The 17,638-nt window shown below is 37.6% G+C and overlaps 1 protein-coding gene across 2 annotated transcripts in view; it reads left to right on the top strand.

The window, feature by feature from the left end:
- Positions 1–17,638, top strand: part of DYM (dymeclin) — a 252,328-nt gene that overhangs the window by 112,857 nt on the left and 121,833 nt on the right. For both annotated transcript variants that reach the window (XM_081097587.1, XM_081097586.1), the window contains exons 9-13: positions 9,516–9,698; positions 11,595–11,773; positions 13,320–13,445; positions 15,342–15,455; positions 16,420–16,514. In XM_081097587.1, coding sequence (XP_080953713.1) covers positions 9,516–9,698; positions 11,595–11,773; positions 13,320–13,445; positions 15,342–15,455; positions 16,420–16,514 — 697 coding nt within the window. The remainder of the gene's footprint in view (positions 1–9,515; positions 9,699–11,594; positions 11,774–13,319; positions 13,446–15,341; positions 15,456–16,419; positions 16,515–17,638) is intronic.

Here is a 17,638-nt window from a genome sequence, read left to right as displayed (position 1 = left end):
ATTGGAGAGGGGTAGGGTGGAGTCAAGGTTATTGAGTTCAGCTTTTGTGGTATACAGTTCTCTTCGTTTTAATAAGTAACACAGTCATGTAATAACCACCATAATCCAGATATTAAACAATTCCATCATTCCAAAAAGTTCCCTTGTGTCCCTTTGTAGTCAAACCCTAACAACTGGCCGTCTGACACCTACCACTTAAGATCAGTGATCCATTCATGAAAATTAGACATTCTACTAAAAAAATGCTAATCTGGAACCTATTTACCATTGTTTTAAAAGTTATAATGTATACAATGACCCAAAATATTCAGCTAGTTTTCTCAAAACACATTAAAGGCCTTTAAGTAACAAACTAATGCATTCTACATAAAATGCTTAAAACATGGATTCTTGATCAAATAATTATTTTTCACAAATATTTGTTTTGTAAATAGTAACATATTCTCTTCCATTCTAGCCATTTATTTTCTCACTCATTTTACTCCCTTTGCCAGAGTTCTCCTTAACACCTTTTCAAATTCTGCCTCTAGTGTAGAACACTTAACAAAATTGAGGGCTCATTGTGAAAGGTCTTATGGAAACACATTTGGTATGTGTGCCCAGTGGTAGAGAATGGCTCACGCTGGGCATGACACTATGATGCTCTCTTAGTACCAACAGTATCCAAGACATACATCTAGTCCTAGCCAGTTTGGCTGAGTGGATAGAGCATCAGCCTGCGGACTGAAGGGTCCCAGGTTCGATTCTAGTCAAGGGCACATGCCCGGGTTGCAGGCTAGATCCCCAGGAGGTAGCCAATCAATGATTCTCTCTCTCTCTCTCTCTCTCTCTCTCTCTCTCTCTCTCTCTCTCTCTCCTTTCCCTTGCTCTCTGAAATCAATAAAAATATATTAAAAAAAAAAGTCATCTACTTTTTTTTTCAATCCTCACCTGAGGATATTTTCTTTCATTGATTTCCATAGTGGAAGGGAGGAAGAGAGAAACATCGATGTGAGAGAGACATATTGATCAGCTGCCTCCCAAACAAGCCCCAAGTAATCTGCGTATTTTTAATGCTTGTGCACATTGCCTGATTGTCCTTCATAAATATTGCACCCATTTGCAGTGCAGCCCTAGGTTCTGAAAATATTGTACCTGTCTTCTAGTACCCTCATTAAAGTATAATTTATAATATAGGATTAAAGCCACTTTTGACACATATGTTTAGAACTTTAAAAATAATATGCTTTTTCTTTAATTAGCCAATGTAAAATTTATATTTATTTATATACTGTAAAAATGTCAAATATGAAATTTGTATTATTTATTATATACTTTGGTAAGTGACGTAAGAAAGTGAAGTAAGTAAATAAAGGAATAAATTAAGTTTGTAAGTTGGATCCCTCCAAGGAATATAAAATATGAAAAGATGTAACTCTTTCCCATCAAGGAGTTCCCAGGAAGACTGGTGCAAATCCTATATAATAAAGAGCTAATATGCTAATTAGACCGAACAGCAGAACGACCATCCGGACCACCTTCTGGATGACCATCTGGACGACCTTCCTGACAAAGCCAGAGCTGCGAGGGCCAGCCGAGGCTGCAAGGGGCTGTGAGGGCCGGGTCCCTTGCATGAATTCCATGCATCGGGCCTCTAGTGTAACATAAGTCCATTCAAAGCCACACAGTGGTAGGTTAGTGCTAGAGAGATGTAACCAAAGTGCTGTGAGAGGAGAGAAGAGTTACTTTCTGCTTTATATACATGATTTTTATTAGGATTTATTAGGATGAACGGATGTAATTTGGACCTTGAAGGATTTTCCAAGTAAGGAAGGAGGGGACTGTCAAGGGCGGGGGGAAAAAAAGGACACATATGTAATACCCTTTGTAATACTTTGAACAATAAAAAATAAATAAATAAATAAAATAAATAAAAAATAAAACAAACAAAAGAAATGAAAAAAAAAAGAAATGAAATAAAATTTTAAAAAGGGAGGAAGTGGAATGGATCTTTGGTTGACTTGTAAACCTATAAAAAAGGTCCATAAACCAGTGGTCGGTTCTATTCATTGATAGATTTCTAAACGTTTTTTCCTTCAAGGGTGATAATGACATTTAGGTAACATTCTCCTTCCCCTCCAACTTACTGCAGTTTGTTTACTTATTTGTCTCCGTTTCATGTCTGTTTCTCCCTAGACTATAAGTCCATGGATAGGACACCGTTGTCTTTGGGTTCGTCAGTGGCTAATTCAGTTTCTTGCATTTTGCCCAGTTTGTAGCAGGCCCTGACTAAATTATGAATTGAATGTATATAAGAACACAGGCAGTCAGTATATATTTAGCGACAGTAATTTTCCTCTGCGGCTGGAATGTAGGTTAGTTGGGACCATTGAAAGGAATCAACTTCAAAGAAGTTAAGTGATCATTGGACAAATGATTTTTTCATGCAGATGATTTAACTGATAACAGAATCATTCTGTATTTTGATTGCCAGTGTCAATATCCTTGTTGTGACATTATACTATAGTTTTGTAACCTGTTCCCATTAGAGGGAACTGGATATAAGGTACATGGGATCTCTGTTATTTTTTATAAGAGCATTTTAATCTACAATTATCTTTAAAAGTTCTTCATTATGATGGGCAAAGAATTTTTTAAACTTCTTTGTTTAAAAAGTTTCTAACCAAGCAATAATGTTCTGAAACTTTATAACACGTAATTGTTTTATTTAGGATATTGGCTTGAGAGACCAGATACCAGTGGCTTAAACCAGGTAGAAGGGTTACATTTTTCTTACATAAAATTCTAAAGCTGGGCCAGGGGTATGGGCAGGTTTGCTTCCTGAGGTCATCTAGGGGCCCGAGTTCCTCCTGTCTTGTTTTCTCATTCCCTTGGGTGGTGTCCCATCCACAAAGTTGAATCTATCTCCTACCACTTTACTGCGGTTCTAGCCCACGGGAGTGGTGAAGACATGAAGAGAAAACATCCTTTTTTTTTAAGGAAACAACTGAAAACTTGCATATGCTACTCCCAGTCACATCCCATTGGTTAGAATTTGGTCACATGGCCATATTTTGCTGTGAGAAAGATTGGGAATTGCAGTCTTGCCCAGCTTTAAATCCTAGGGTGTTTATTAATAAAAAGGAACAAAGGGAAAAGCATGGTATTGGAACCAGGTAGCTGACTCTGCCACAATGCTTGCCCTGGAATGCATGTTTAATATCTGTATCGGACAAACTGTCTTCCCTTATTATTTTACTACACTTACATAGGAAAAGCATCGGTTTAAAGAGTTAGGTGTATTTATTGGGTCATTATGGCAATTAAAGTCCCTTTGTAGTTGTTTGAATGCTCATCTTCCCTTTCTGCTGTTTTGCCCCTTAACTGTGTTGATTGAAATGTCTCTAGCAGAATTTTCATCCCTATTTGTAGTAGCTGACCTGCTTTTCCTTAGTTCTTTCATGGTGTCAGGTTTCTTACAATATTTTAGGTTCAAATATGAGGATATGACCCATTATAGCTATGGAGGACAGTGTATGTAGTATCATTTAATTTTTTATAGTTTTGATTGTATAATTCGTGTTTTGTTTTGTAATATAATTGTTAGATATAAGAAATTCATTCTAGTTTGGCAAGTGGCATGTTTAGTAATATGAAAAAAACAATAATTTCATTGTCTTAATAAAATGGTGTTTATTTTTAGTTCAATATTTTGTAGAACAAGGGTTCCTTTTTTCCTCAAGGATTATTATTTGTATTGATGTGTTAGTTGTCATATTTTATATCTTCCTCACATTTTTATTGTTAAGGTTAAATAATCTTGAGTTGGTACTTAAAAAAATTGAATCATCAACACCAGATTTTTTCTTTTAGTTAATTTCCATACTTTTTAGTTTTTAGTTAGGTGAATTTTAAGATTTTATTTGGAGGACCTGAGGAATACAATTTAAAAACTTTGGTTACCATCCTTAATTTGGTTTTTAGAACAGAAAAACATATACTGTAACTTTCCCTTATTTTTCTGGTGGAGAGATTTTTTTTAATTTTTTTCCAACAGGAAAATGCAATTCCACTAAGATTCTTGGGTCACAGATCAGAGGCTTGGATCAGCAAAAAGAAATGAGCCTTTGGAAGAACTCTGGTCCAATATTATGGGCCAGTTTAAACTACAATGTAGGCAATGGCAGGCTGCCTCCTTTCTCCCTATAAGGAAAGGCAACAGCAATAATATTTACCAGAGAAAGGAAGGAGGGCTATGTTTGTGGGTGGGCTGGGGGATAGCTTCTCAATAAAATGCTATTTTGTCTGGTATTATAAGCAGCTTCTCAGCCCTCTTGGACAAACTTGAAGGGGGAAAAAAAAGGAGAGTGAAGTTGTGCTAAAAGAGAATCAGAATCTTGTTTGTGAAATTTGTCCATTGGTAGTCAGTCAACTCTTATTTCTCCTAGTAATGAAGATGCAGAGCTATGAAGAGGATTAAAAAACCCATTTTGTGATTATTTTTGTTACAGATTGAACTTTCTAATTGTGTTTTTCATACACAGTGGTGGATCTGGGGTAGACAGTTAGGGAGCTTACTCTGAGTGGAAGGAAGTAACTGGAAGTGTTTTTAAATGTGAAGATACACAATAAATCCGTCTCAAAGCAGCATACCTACCAGGCACCTGTAGGTGCATTTACTTGCATAGATATGTATATTAACAATTAAAAAAACACACAAATGGGGCATATTACATATATTTATATTTGGGGATTTGCCTTTTCAGTAAATGATATACTGATGAGGTTTTTCCATATTTTACATAATTATGTGCTGATTGAGTCTGTATTCAATTAATTTTATTTTACTTTTTTTTTTTTTTAATCCTTAGGGGTGTTTTATTCCTTTTAGAGAGAGGAAGGGAGAGTGAGAGAGAGACATCAACGTGAGAGAGAAACACAATCGGTTGCCTCCTGTTTGCACCTGGACTGGGGATTGAACCCACCCCGTATACGGGGCGATGCTCCAACCAACTGAGCCATAACCAGCCAGAGCTATTTTACACTTATTTTTAAGGAACTAAATGAAATTAGCATATTTTTATTGCAAAATATTTAACTATACAAATAAAGCAAAAGTCCTTGAATTTCATGCCAGAGGTAATTTTTCTTATCAGTATGATGTACACTTGGTTCTTCCTGTTTTTAAAACATACACACATATGATTTTAGTGAGTCATTTAAAAATTATTAACCTCAATTTTTCTGCAGCTTTCTTCTTTTTTTACTTAACAATATACCTTAGTGACATTTCCTGGTTAGTACATAGATATCTACCTCTTCCTATTATATTCCATAGAGTGGATTAACCATAGCTCTTGGTGAACACCCACATTGTTTTCATTATCTGACAGTTATAAACAAGTTACAGTAACTATTCCTGTACTTGAATCTTTGTGTATCTGTTCAAGTGTTCTCTAGTATAAGAAACAAAATTGCTGGGGTGATGGGAATGTGCATTTTTTATTTTAATGAGAACTGCCAAACATCTTCCAAAAATTCTGTACAACTTTGACCTCTCACTATTGGTAGTTTTCTATACCTTTTTTTAAAAATATATTTTATTGATTTTTTACAGAGAGGAAGGGAGAGAGATAGAGTTAGAAACATCGATGAGAGAGAAACATCGATCAGCTGCCTCCTGCACACCCCCTACTGGGGATGTGCCCGCAACCCAGGTACATGCCCTTGACCGGAATCGAACCCGGGACCCCTCAGTCCGCAGGCCGACGCTCTAGCCACTGAGCCAAACCGGTGCTGGCGGTAGTTTTCTATACCTTTAACAACAATGGGTGTTTTAAAATTTTCTGTCCTCATGGATGATCTCATTGTCTTATTAATTAACTAATTTTCTCTTTTTATTGCTTTGGACTTTTATTACCTATTTTTATTTTGAATTCTTAGTTTTCTTATTAATTTGCAGGAAGTCTTTTAAAAAATAAATATTCTTTTCTGTTTATATGTTACAAATGTTTTCTCCCCTATTCTTGTTTATAATGTAATTCATTACAAAGTATTTAATTCTTTTTATCTTTTTGAATTTTGTAACTTGCATAAGAAAAAGGCTTTCTCAACTCAAGGTTTATATACATACTTCTATAGTTAAATATTGGGGAGTCCAGCCAGTGTTGTTCAGTAGTTGAGCTTCGACCCATGAACCAAGAGGTTGCTGGTTTGATTCCCAGTCAGGGCACATGCCCGGGTTGCAGGCTTGATCCCCTAGTAGGGGGCGTGCAGGAAGCAGCTGGTAGATGTTTCTCTCTTATCATTGGTGCTTCTATCTCTCCATCCTTCTGCCTTCCTCTCTCTCTAAAAAAATCAGTAAAAACATTTCAAAATATATATTGGGGCAATGATTAAATTCTATTGTCCCAAAGACAGTTATAGATTTTTTTTTTTTACTGATAATGGAATATTATCTGTATCATAAGGTTAATTCTCAAACACATGTAGTTCTGTTCTGTACTCATTTCCACTGAATTATTTGTCTACTCTCCTGTCAGTATCATACTTGTAAATGACTATAGCTTTATAAAAATTTTGCTATTTGACCAAGAGCATTCCTTTCGAAGTTAGTCCTTCTCAAAAAATTTATTCTTATGTATTTTCACACCCAACAGTATTTTATTTACACTGTATTACAAAATATTACATAAATTTCTCTTGCTATTTTGATAGTGGTTATACTGAATTTTAGATTAACTTGAGGGCAGTTTTACATTATTGAGTCTTTTTGTCTGGAAATATGTTGTATCTTTATACTAATTCAGGTCTCATATGACCTTTAGTCGAGTTCTATGGTTGTCTGCTTAAAGGTTTCCCACATTTCTTTTGTGTTTATCCTTTAATATTTTATTGGATTTGTTGCTGTTGTGATTTGACTTGATAATTATTGCTCATTTATAGAAAGACTTGATTTTTTTGTAAGTTGATTTTTTTTGGGTCATAGAATGGTACCAAAATCTATTCTAATAGTGTCAGTTGAGTCTCTTGATGTTCTAGAACATCTCTGTCCAGTAGAAATATAATGTGACCCATAGATGCAAACCACATATGTAATTCTAATTTTCCAGAAGTCATATTAAAAAACAGTGAAAAAAAACAGACAAAATTTACTTTAACAATACACTTTAATGCAATATATCCAACAAAATATTATCATATCAACATGTAATCAATATTGAAAAATTAGTGATAGATTTTTACTTTTTTTTGTATTAAGTCTTTGGAACTCCATGTGTATTTTAATACTTAAAGCACAATGAGGTTTAGACTATATAGCCACATTTCAAGTTCCCAGAACAGTCCACAGTGGCTAGTGGCTACTGTATTGGATAGTGCACAGATTGCTTATAAAAAATTAAGATTTTTCCTTTTTTTTTCTCTTGTCTTTGTTTTTCTTTCCTTAATATCTTTTGCTTAGTCTTCCAGTAGTACAGTATGGATGTTGGTGTTATTAACGGAATTCTAAATGTTTGACCATTGTGAATTTCTTTTTAAAAAATTTTTTTTATTGATTAAGTTATTACATATGTGTCTTTATCCCCACATTAACCCCCATTCCCCCTACTCATGCCCTCACCCCCATATTGTCTGTGTCCATTGATTAGGCCTATATGCTTGCATATAAGTCCTTTGGTTGATCTCTCCCCCTTACCCCCACCCTCCCGTACTTCCCTCTGAGGTTTGACAGTCTGATCGATGCTTCTCTGTCTCTGGATCTGTTTTGGTTCATCAGTTTATGTTGTTCATTATATTCCACAAATGAATGAAATCATGTGATATTTATCTTCCTCTGACTGGCTTATTTCACTTAGCATAATGCTTTCCAGTTACATCCATGCTGTTTGTTGCAAATGGTAAGAAATTATTTTTTACTGCAGTGTAGTATTCCATTGTATAGATGTACCACAGTTTTTTAATCCACTTATCTACTAATGGGCACTTAGGCTGTTTCCAAATCTTAGCTATGGTGAATTGTGCTGCTATGAACATGGGGGTGCATATATCCTTTCTAATTGGCGTTTCTGTGAATTTCTGATTAGGTAGACAAACTAAAGTTTTTTTTTCCTTTTCTAGTTGTAAGAATTCTCTTTCATTAAATTAAGAATAGGTTTTAAGTTGAATTTTTTTTTTAAATATACTTTATTGATTTTTTACAGAGAGGAAGGGAGAGAGATAGAGAGTTAGAAACATCGATGAGAGAGAAACATCGATCAGCTGCCCCCTGCACATTTCCCACTGGGGATGTGCCCGCAACCCAGGTACATGCCCTTGACTGGAATCGAACCTGGGACCCTTCAGTCCGCAGGCTGACGCTCTATTCACTGAGCCAAACCGGTTTCGGCATTAAGTTGAATTTTTAAAAAATTGGCATCTCTTGAGATGGCCATCTTTTCTTCCATCTTTTTTAAATGAAGAGAAACAAATTTATAAGTTTTCTTTAATGGTGAACGATTCTTGCATTTCAGAGACAAAACCTTCTTGACCGTGATGTATTTATTCTTTTTAACAAATTTTTCTACAAAATTTTATCTCCTTTTGTTTGATTTAGGCTATCTCACTTAGGGTTTTATATGTATAGATGAGAATTATCTGTACTTTGAGGGTTTGTTAGACTTATTTGTTTAAATAGCTGGATGTGGTTTGTTTTTAGGGTTAGCTCTTTGAGTTCATTTTTCACTCTTCTAAGATTATTTGCCAATTTAGGTTTTTGTCTTTTTGGTCAATTTTGATATTTTGTATTTTCCTAGATATTTTAATATTTTGCTTAGGTTTTCAGGTATATGTGCATAAGGTCGTACATGAAATCCTATTAATAAAAGCCTATGTGGTCGTCACGCCCTCACGCCGCAATGAGCGATCACCAGGAGGCTGCGTGCGCAGCGGGCAGGTGTGGGTGGGCGGGGGCTTGACACTGCGTGCACAGCATGGAGGCGGGTCCCATGGCTCGCCCGGCAAGGCCTGGGGGTCCTGCGGCTCTGTGAAGCACAGTGGCGGGACCCCCGGCTCCAGCCTACCTCTTTGGGGCAATCCATCGAGGAACCCTGGATGGGTGGACGGGGCCTACCTCTTTGGGGCAATCGATCGTGGGGCTCCCACACTGTGAGATGGCACAGGCCAGGCGGGGGGACACCCTCCCCCCCCCCCTCCGCCGGCCCCTCCCCCCCCCTTCACGAATTTCATGCACTGGGCCTCTAGTTTTCTTATAAATGTGAATATGTTTGGGTATATAAAGAAAAATATGGAGAGATATATTAGAAACTTAATGATGGTTATCTATGGGAAGTGGCAGAATCGGGAATGATATAGTCTTTAAAGACCTTATATCCTTGGGCAATGTGGGAATTTTCAAATAATGGACTTGTTTTACTTTCATAATAAAAAAAAGAGAGTGTTATTTCAAACTTTTAAAAATGAAAAAGTATGGATTATTGCAAGGAATATAGTCATCTTACCTGTCTCAGCACATCTTACCTGGATGTTTTCTTCTCAAGCTGGACTCTGGACTGTCTTCACCCTGGGCGGCGTGGGAAGCAAAGCGGCCGCCACGCAGGCAATTTCTTCCCCTCTGGCCAACCAGAGCCTCCTGCTCCTGCTGGTGCTGGCCAACCTGACAGACGCTGCAGATGCCCCAAACCCCTACCGACAGGCCATCATATCCTTCAAGAACACACAAGGTTCGTGGGGGTTTCTCTGAGTATGCTTTCTAATGAGGAAAGAGGGTGCTGTTCACCCCGTATTGTTTATTGCCTTATAGTTGTGGAGATGACGGTCCAGTATATTTTCATACTGATTAATGATGAGAATAGCTTGGATTTTCCTGCCTGTATTCTCAGAAAAGTCAGGTAAATCTTAGATGAGGGCTGTGCTTCCTTATATGTGTTAAATTTGCATTTCTTTCCGAGATAACCCGGCCAGCAAGTGCTTAATTTGGATCCATCTATCCTCCCTGTTAGGGATGAAAATAAACCTAACAAAGCTCTAAATGATAGGTTGTTTGACAGTGTTCACTCAAAGTCTGTTTAGAGTTTTATAGAACTAAACATTAGAAGAGAACTGAGCAAAGTTTTTCTTCAAAGGGGCAGATGGCTTTGCATGGCCATGTGGTCTCCGTCACCACCTCTTACCTCTGCCATCACAGCACAAAGCAGGCACAGATAATACATAAGTGAGTGTGCATGACTGGTTCCAATAAAACTTTATTTCCAAACAACTGGTGGGCTGTTTGTGGGGTGTAGTTTGCCAAACCATGTGGTAGATAGAGCATAAGTAGAAAGTTATATGTTGAAACAGTATTCTCTTATCAAAAGGTTATACTCTAAAAGCAAGATTAATATGGTAGGCTAGATTATTGATATGTATCCCAACATTCACATAATTGAGATGGGTGAAAAGTACAGTCATTAGATAGGAATTTTTAAGGTTTCTGATGCACTTTGCCTTGCTCCTTCGCAGAACTTCTCTAACATGCTTCTTATAGACAGTGGATGAGTGTGCCAGTTAGTTGTGGCTTTGCTAATTCTGGTATTATTATTTACCGGGGAATAGGAAGTCTCTAATAATTTGATAGATTAGGAGTGAAAGCTCACGTATCTAATAGTATTTTCTATGATCACTTCAGATCTGCGAGGCCTTTCACAGTTTGCTTAATGTCAGTAAGCCTCAGTGGCTTTGTCTGTAAAATGAAGATAATATGACTAATACTATTTGTATAAGTACCAAGCAAGGTAAGGTTTTTAAATGATTAGCTCAGATTTTACAACAAAGCAAGTGTCCATTTTGTGGTATCTCTACTGTTGTTACTTGTGCTGCTCTGGCCAAATGTTACTATTTGGGCTTGAACTTTCCTGAGATGGTCATCTTTCAGAGACTGTGCAGTACGCTGATCCAGAACGTTGGCTTCAGAGTTAGACTGACCTGGCTTCATAGCCCAGTCTTTATTTGTTACATTCAAGTTTCTTTATTCATGAAGCAGAGGTTATAATCTCTATAGCTTAAGGTTTTTTATAAGAATTAAATGAGCATCTGTCATACTACTGACTCCCTGAATTATTGCTATTATTAAAGAAGCAGTATTATGTCGTGAAAACAATAGAAGCTAATTGATCTGCTTTTTACTCAGGGCTAATCTTGGAAAATGTACTTAATCCCTCTGAGCTTCTATTTCATCCTTTGTAAAACTGGTACGAGCAATGACATGATTGTTGCCTGGATTAAATAAGGGATGGTGCACATAACCATTGGAAAGATGCTTAGATGCTACAGAGAAATAAATTGGTCCAGTGTTTTTTTATTCTTTGTGTGTGTGTGTGTGTGTGAGAGACTGTTTTAGTTCTACTCTCAGAAAATTTCAGTTATACAATACAGTGTTATCACCTCTGTATTGTTTTACATTTAGTTATTTTTTAAGTAGAATTTTAAATATAAATTGAAATTTGAATCTGAAAGATAGCAACATATAAAATTAATGGGAATTGAATTGTATACATGAGTGGGCTTTTATTATTTATAAAGGGCATAGTCTAGAAAATACTGATGAAATATTTAAAATTTTTTCTGTTTTTGTATTCCAGATAACAGTCCTTTCCCCTCGTCAATTCCACATGCTTTCCAGATTAATTTTAACAGTTTGTACACGACTCTCTGTGAGCAGCAGACGTCTGATCAGGCAACTCTCCTATTATATACATTGCTCCATCAGAATAGTAATATTAGAACATACATGTTGGCTCGCACAGATATGGAAAATCTTGTAAGTATCATGCTAAACATTTCATGCTTTTTTTATTTTATAGTATTTTGAAGAATAATTTCTTTTCCCCAGAGGGGCAGTGTATTTGCTTGGTTGCTACAAGGTGATGGTTGAGAAATCAACGGGGGAGATGTCACCTGATAGGCAAAGGTATGAGCTTGGCAATGTAGGAGACAGAACACGTAGAGATGGCACCACAGAGCGGAGAAGGCAGCAGCACCACAGCTTCCCTGTCCGTTAGGTCTTTACCAGCCGCCCCCTGCTGGCAGCCAGAGGGACGTCCCCTCTGCACTGGTTTTGACAGGTTGACAGCAGGATTCACGCGGCATTTGGCGCCCTTTTTTTCTTTTTTCTTTTAGTGTTAAAGGTAAAATACTGAGTGGTGTGGAATATTAAAATGCATTTGAAGAGCATATCCTATGTCAAAGTGACAGTGAGGACAAAAACATAATGAAAGAACCTATCTCCATACCTATATGTGAAAAACATTGGCTTAAATAGCAAAATCGGGTGTAACAGTGTACTGCCTATGTGAGTGAAAACTTACAGCAAGAAGGTCTGTTTACTGATGGGTAGGTTATGAGCACAGATAATTCTGAGTAAGATGTATCCTAAGGGAAATGATAACAATAAGCAGAAAGCCTGTGACATCACCTGTTCTGGAAAGTTCTGTGGTATAGAGGTTGGTATGATGCAGGGATGACCTGGCCGGTGTGGCTCAGTTGGGTGGAATGTCATCCTGTACACCAAAAGGTGGCGGGTTCGATTCCCAGTCAGGGCACATACCCAGGTTATGGGAATGAGCCCCAGTTGGTGCACGTGTGGGAGGCAACCAGCTGTTTCTCTCTGTCTCTCTCTCCCTGCCTTTCTCTAAGATCTTTTTTTTTAAAATGATGCAGGAGCAGTTGTCTGTATGTGATATACACCAATGAAAAGTTAAAAGGTTTTGTTTTTACTTGGGAGGGTGGAGTAGGGTTTCTCCATTTGTTTGTTGTTTTTACATTTCTTGCATAGATTACTTTGATAATATCTCATCTGATGTCTCTATCTGTCCTTTTCCCTTTCTTCAATAGTAAATACTTGTTGAAGCTACGATGAGAAGATATGTTATGGGTAGAAAATTTATTGTGCTGATCTGATGTTTGTCAGGTAGCAATTCTTTTATTTTACAATTTTTGTTATTAGGAAGGTAGTGTTTGACACATGACAGTGTTCCTGAGAATACTTTATTGCGTGTAAGTTCCTAGTAGGCTGGAGGCAGACCTGCTTCTGTTCAGGTCCATGCTGACTGGGAGCCTACGTGGTCTCTGCAAACCCACCCTTCATGTGTCAGCAGAAGCAACTCGGTGGTGATTTCTTCTGCTGGTGTCTTAGCTATTCATGTGGAAAGTCCTTTCAGTCAGAGACGGGTTTGTGTGTCTTTTTCTCTAAAGAAAAATGTAACTATGAAGTTAAGCAAAGAGTAGATAATAAAAGTATAAAAGTTTAAGACATTGGTCTCATAATAATGTGATAGAAGTAGTAAAGTAAAATTTCTATTCCCTAGGTTTTACCAATTCTTGAGATTCTGTATCATGTTGAAGAAAGAAACTCACACCACGTGTATATGGCGCTTATAATATTGTTGATCCTTACAGAAGATGATGGCTTCAATAGGTCCATTCACGAAGTGGTAAGTCCCCATCACTTCGATCAGAGTTAGAGTTTCAGACGTTTCACTGAGGCTTAGCATTTCTTCCTTCTTTTCCTTCTGGTAGCTGTTTCTGAGAGAACCTGACTTAGAAATCATCTGTGAACCATTTATCAAATGGTGTTTGTTTTTTCCTGAATGACTAGGAGACTAGTAGCCTATTAAAAAAGCTCTCAAGATGGCTTCTTTAGTAATTGAGGCAAATGTTTTTGTTGCCACTGGGTTCATTTTCTTCTTCATTTCATGTCCACTTTTCAGTAGAGACAGAAATTGTCCAACAGGTTAGCTCTCTGTATACAGAATGAGTGAAAGAATATGGAATAAAGGGAAGAAGACTGGGAAATCAGTTGTTTTATTTTTAAAAGGCAGTGTAATATGCCCAGCTGGCATGGCTCAGTGCTTGAGCGTGAACACATGAACCAGGAGCTCACGGTTCGATTCTCTGTCAGGGCATGTGCCAGGGTTTTGGGCTTGATACCCAGTCAGGGGCATGCAGGCGGCAGCCGATCAATAATTCTCTCTCATCATTGATGTTTCTATCTCTCTATCCTTTTCCCTTCCTCCCTAAAATCAATTATATATAAAATTCATGATAAACTTAAACAGAATAAAAGACAGTGTAATATAATTTTAATCTTTAAATGTTAGTCTTGCTGATGAATTACATTCCCAAATTGACTTTATCTCCCTTTTTGGTATTTTCTTTATAACACTGAAAATGTTTGTGTCCATGTAATATATAGACAGAGTGTTAAAACATATAGAAAGAAGTAGTAGGTTTTTTTAAATTTTATTTTTCAATTATAGTTGACACAATATTATGTTAGTTTCAGATTTACAGCAGTGATTAGACACTTAAATACCTTATGAAGTGATCTCCATGAGAAGTCTAGAACCCCCTGCACCATACATAGTTATTACAATACTAGAGGCCCAGTGCATGGATTCATGCACATTGAAAGTAAATTAATTAGAAGGTGGCCGGCAGGGGTCCTTCGGCCTAGCCTCTGGGGATTGGGCCGAAACCAGCAGTCTGACATCCCCTGAGGGGTCCTGGAGTGCAAGAGGGCACTCTGCAAAGTTCCTGTTGCTCTGCAGCTCCTGTGCTGAGCGTCTGCCCCCTAGTGGTCAGTGCGTGTCATAGGGCCGGTCGGCTGGTTGCTTAGGCTTTTATATATATAGATTACTGACTATATTCTCTATGCTGTACTTCACATCTTGTGACTGTTTTTGTAACTGGCAGTTTATATGGAAGTACTAGGTTTTCGTGAAAAATAGCGCATCCCGTGTCTACCCATTTTCTCTCTCTCTCTCTCTGATACCCATGTTACAAATCTACAGTGAAACTGTGCCAACTTAAATTAGAAAACAGTTCTTGCTTACTGAGGCCTGGAGGTGAGCTGCCTGCTCTGAGTAGACAGAACAGAACACAGGGACATCTGTTCTGGAAGATCGTGGCTGTTTGCATTCCTGGCCTTCCCCTGAACACAGCATGGAGCTTTCTGCGGTTGGGAGAGCTCTACTTCTTGAGAGACTCCTTGGTTTTCTTATGTTCACTTTCAGACTGCTGAGCTCTGACTGTTTTTCTCTCAGTCCTGTCCTATGTGCCATACCTCCTGTTTGTCTACTAATGATAACTTCCTGTCTTCCAGACCTGGTTTTTTTCTTTCTTTTATATTTAAGAAGCAAGGGGGAAGGAGACGTAAACACATCAGCACAGTTTGGCTATCTTGAACTCAAAGTCTCACAATGCACTTTTACTAGTATATTCTGTTTAACTAAGAGCATAGCCACGGCTTATCCGAAGTTATATAGACATGGACAGTCCTTTTTTCCTAAGTCCATCATGTTAACTTAAACTTTTCTTCCGCATTACAGATACTAAAAAATATTACTTGGTATTCAGAACGGGTTTTAACAGAAATTTCACTGGGGAGTCTCCTAATACTGGTCGTAATAAGAACCATTCAGTACAACATGACAAGGACAAGAGTAAGTATTCCAAAGCTGCTCTATTATCTATATGCATATGGTGCGATTAAGACTATAGTTGAAAGCACTCTCAATATTGAGAGTGCCAATGTTCTCATGAAGTACAGCAGAAAAATACAGATCAGCTTATAGTCACTGTATTACATGATCTCAAGGTACTATATACAGTATCTGTTTCTTAATATTTAATAGACTGCATGATTAGAGACATTTTACATGAAATCAAAAACAAGCAGTGGAACACATTTAAATAAAAGATGCTGTACATCTTTGCTGGACTGATAAAACTGATTTGCCTTTTAAAAACAACAGCAAACTAAGAAGATATGAGTAGAAGAAAAATGAATTCAGTTGGGGGGAAAATAGAAGAAAGAACACTTTTAAAGAGTAAAAAGAAAATTTCAACTGGATTGTATTTGCAGTACCTGGGGGCAAATTTCAGTCCCGGTCAATAGAGAAGCCATATACAGAATTCATAACTCAGAGACATGGTCAAGTTTACTGACCTGTTTTCAATTATTTCCTCTGTGGGCTAACATAGATACATGTTCAGAATCTTCTATCTGAAACGCTAGGAGCCAGATGTGTGTTAGAATGGAGAATGTTTTGATTTTAGAAAGATAATTATAGAGCAGATGCTTACTATATGTAGCCATTAGGTTCTGGAGCAGCACACTGTAATTAAACATTAATATTTCTGCAGCAGAATACTTCAGTATTCACCAGGGCAGGGTAATGAGGACCACAAATAGCCTATACTCTTTGCCAGATGTTGCTTCCAAATGCGTGGTGAAAACACTTTGAACTTTCAGTGCTTTATCGGTTTTTGGAATTAGAGAAAAGGGATTGTGGACCCGAGCTTTCAACAATCAATGAAAATTGAGTTTACATTTGCTTCTAATTAGCCTTGCTTACAACGCAGAGAAGACTTGATGAATGTTTTCAACTTGCTGTTTTCTGACAGGACAAGTACCTTCACACAAATTGTTTGGCAGCTTTAGCAAATATGTCAGCCCAGTTCCGTTCTCTCCATCAGTATGCTGCCCAGAGGATCATCAGGTAAATATGAGCTTTAAAAGAAATCCTGATTTTTGTTTTCTGGCTGTCCTATGGAAAAGGATAGGATGATGTTTCCTTTTTAAATGTTACCTGTAAGAGTATCAAATCATCACACTTCATTTTTATCACCTGTTTGGTTGAAAAATACCTTGTTCTTCTCTGTTACTAACCTAACTTTTCAATCAAAATTAATTGTATTTACTTTCAACCATTTTATAAATCTGGTTTTAAGCTTTGTATATTAGCTTTTTAAAATATATATATTTTATTGATTTCAGAGAGGAAGGGAAAGGGAGAGAGAGATAGAAACATCAATGATGAGAGAGAATCATTGATCAGCTGCCTCCTTCACACCCCCTACTAGGGAAGGAGCCTGCAACAAGGGCATGTGCACTTGACCGGAATCGAACCCGGGACCCTTCAGTCCACAGGCTGACACTCTATCCACTGAGCCAAACCAGCTAAGGCTAAACTAGCTTTTTAAGAGACACAGGCATATTTCTTAGTAATGCAAACTACATTTTAATTAACATCTTTGTTGAGCTTTTTGTAGAGCATCACACTTCCCTTCTGAGGAGTTACCTGTGTGTGTCTTGTAGAATTCTTTTTATAGCATATTGGTATACCATATAGTTTTTATACCATATAGTTTCTTTTGATAGCATATTATTTTCCTATTGCTGCCACAAAGTAGTGACTTAAAACAACACAAATTTGTTATATCATTCTGTATTAGAAGTTCAACACGGTTTCACTGGGCTAAATCAAGGTGTCAGTAGGGCTGCAACCCTTTCTGGTTGCTCTAGAGGAGAATGTTCCCTCGCCTTTTCCAGGTGCTAGAAACTGCCCACATTCCTTGGCTCATGACCCCTCCCGCCATCTGCAAGGCCCCAACAGTAGGTTGCTGAGTCCTCCTCACATCCCCTCACATCTCCTCTTCCACTTTGAGGATTCTTGTTATTGGCTGGCCCCTACCCAGATAACCCAGGATAATCTACCATCTCAAGGTCCTTAACTGAATTATCACTGCAAGCCCCTTTGCCATGTAAAGTAACATACTCACAGGTGCAGGGGCTAGAATGTGGACGTTTGGCCTGTTCAGTATGAAAATGCCAGATGAGCTG

The sequence above is a fragment of the Myotis nattereri genome (genome assembly GCF_964212035.1).
Source record: "Myotis nattereri genome assembly, chromosome: 8".
NCBI lineage: Eukaryota > Metazoa > Chordata > Mammalia > Chiroptera > Vespertilionidae > Myotis > Myotis nattereri.
Note: the sequence above shows the minus strand (reverse complement) of the source record. Positions and strands in the feature narration are given on the sequence as shown.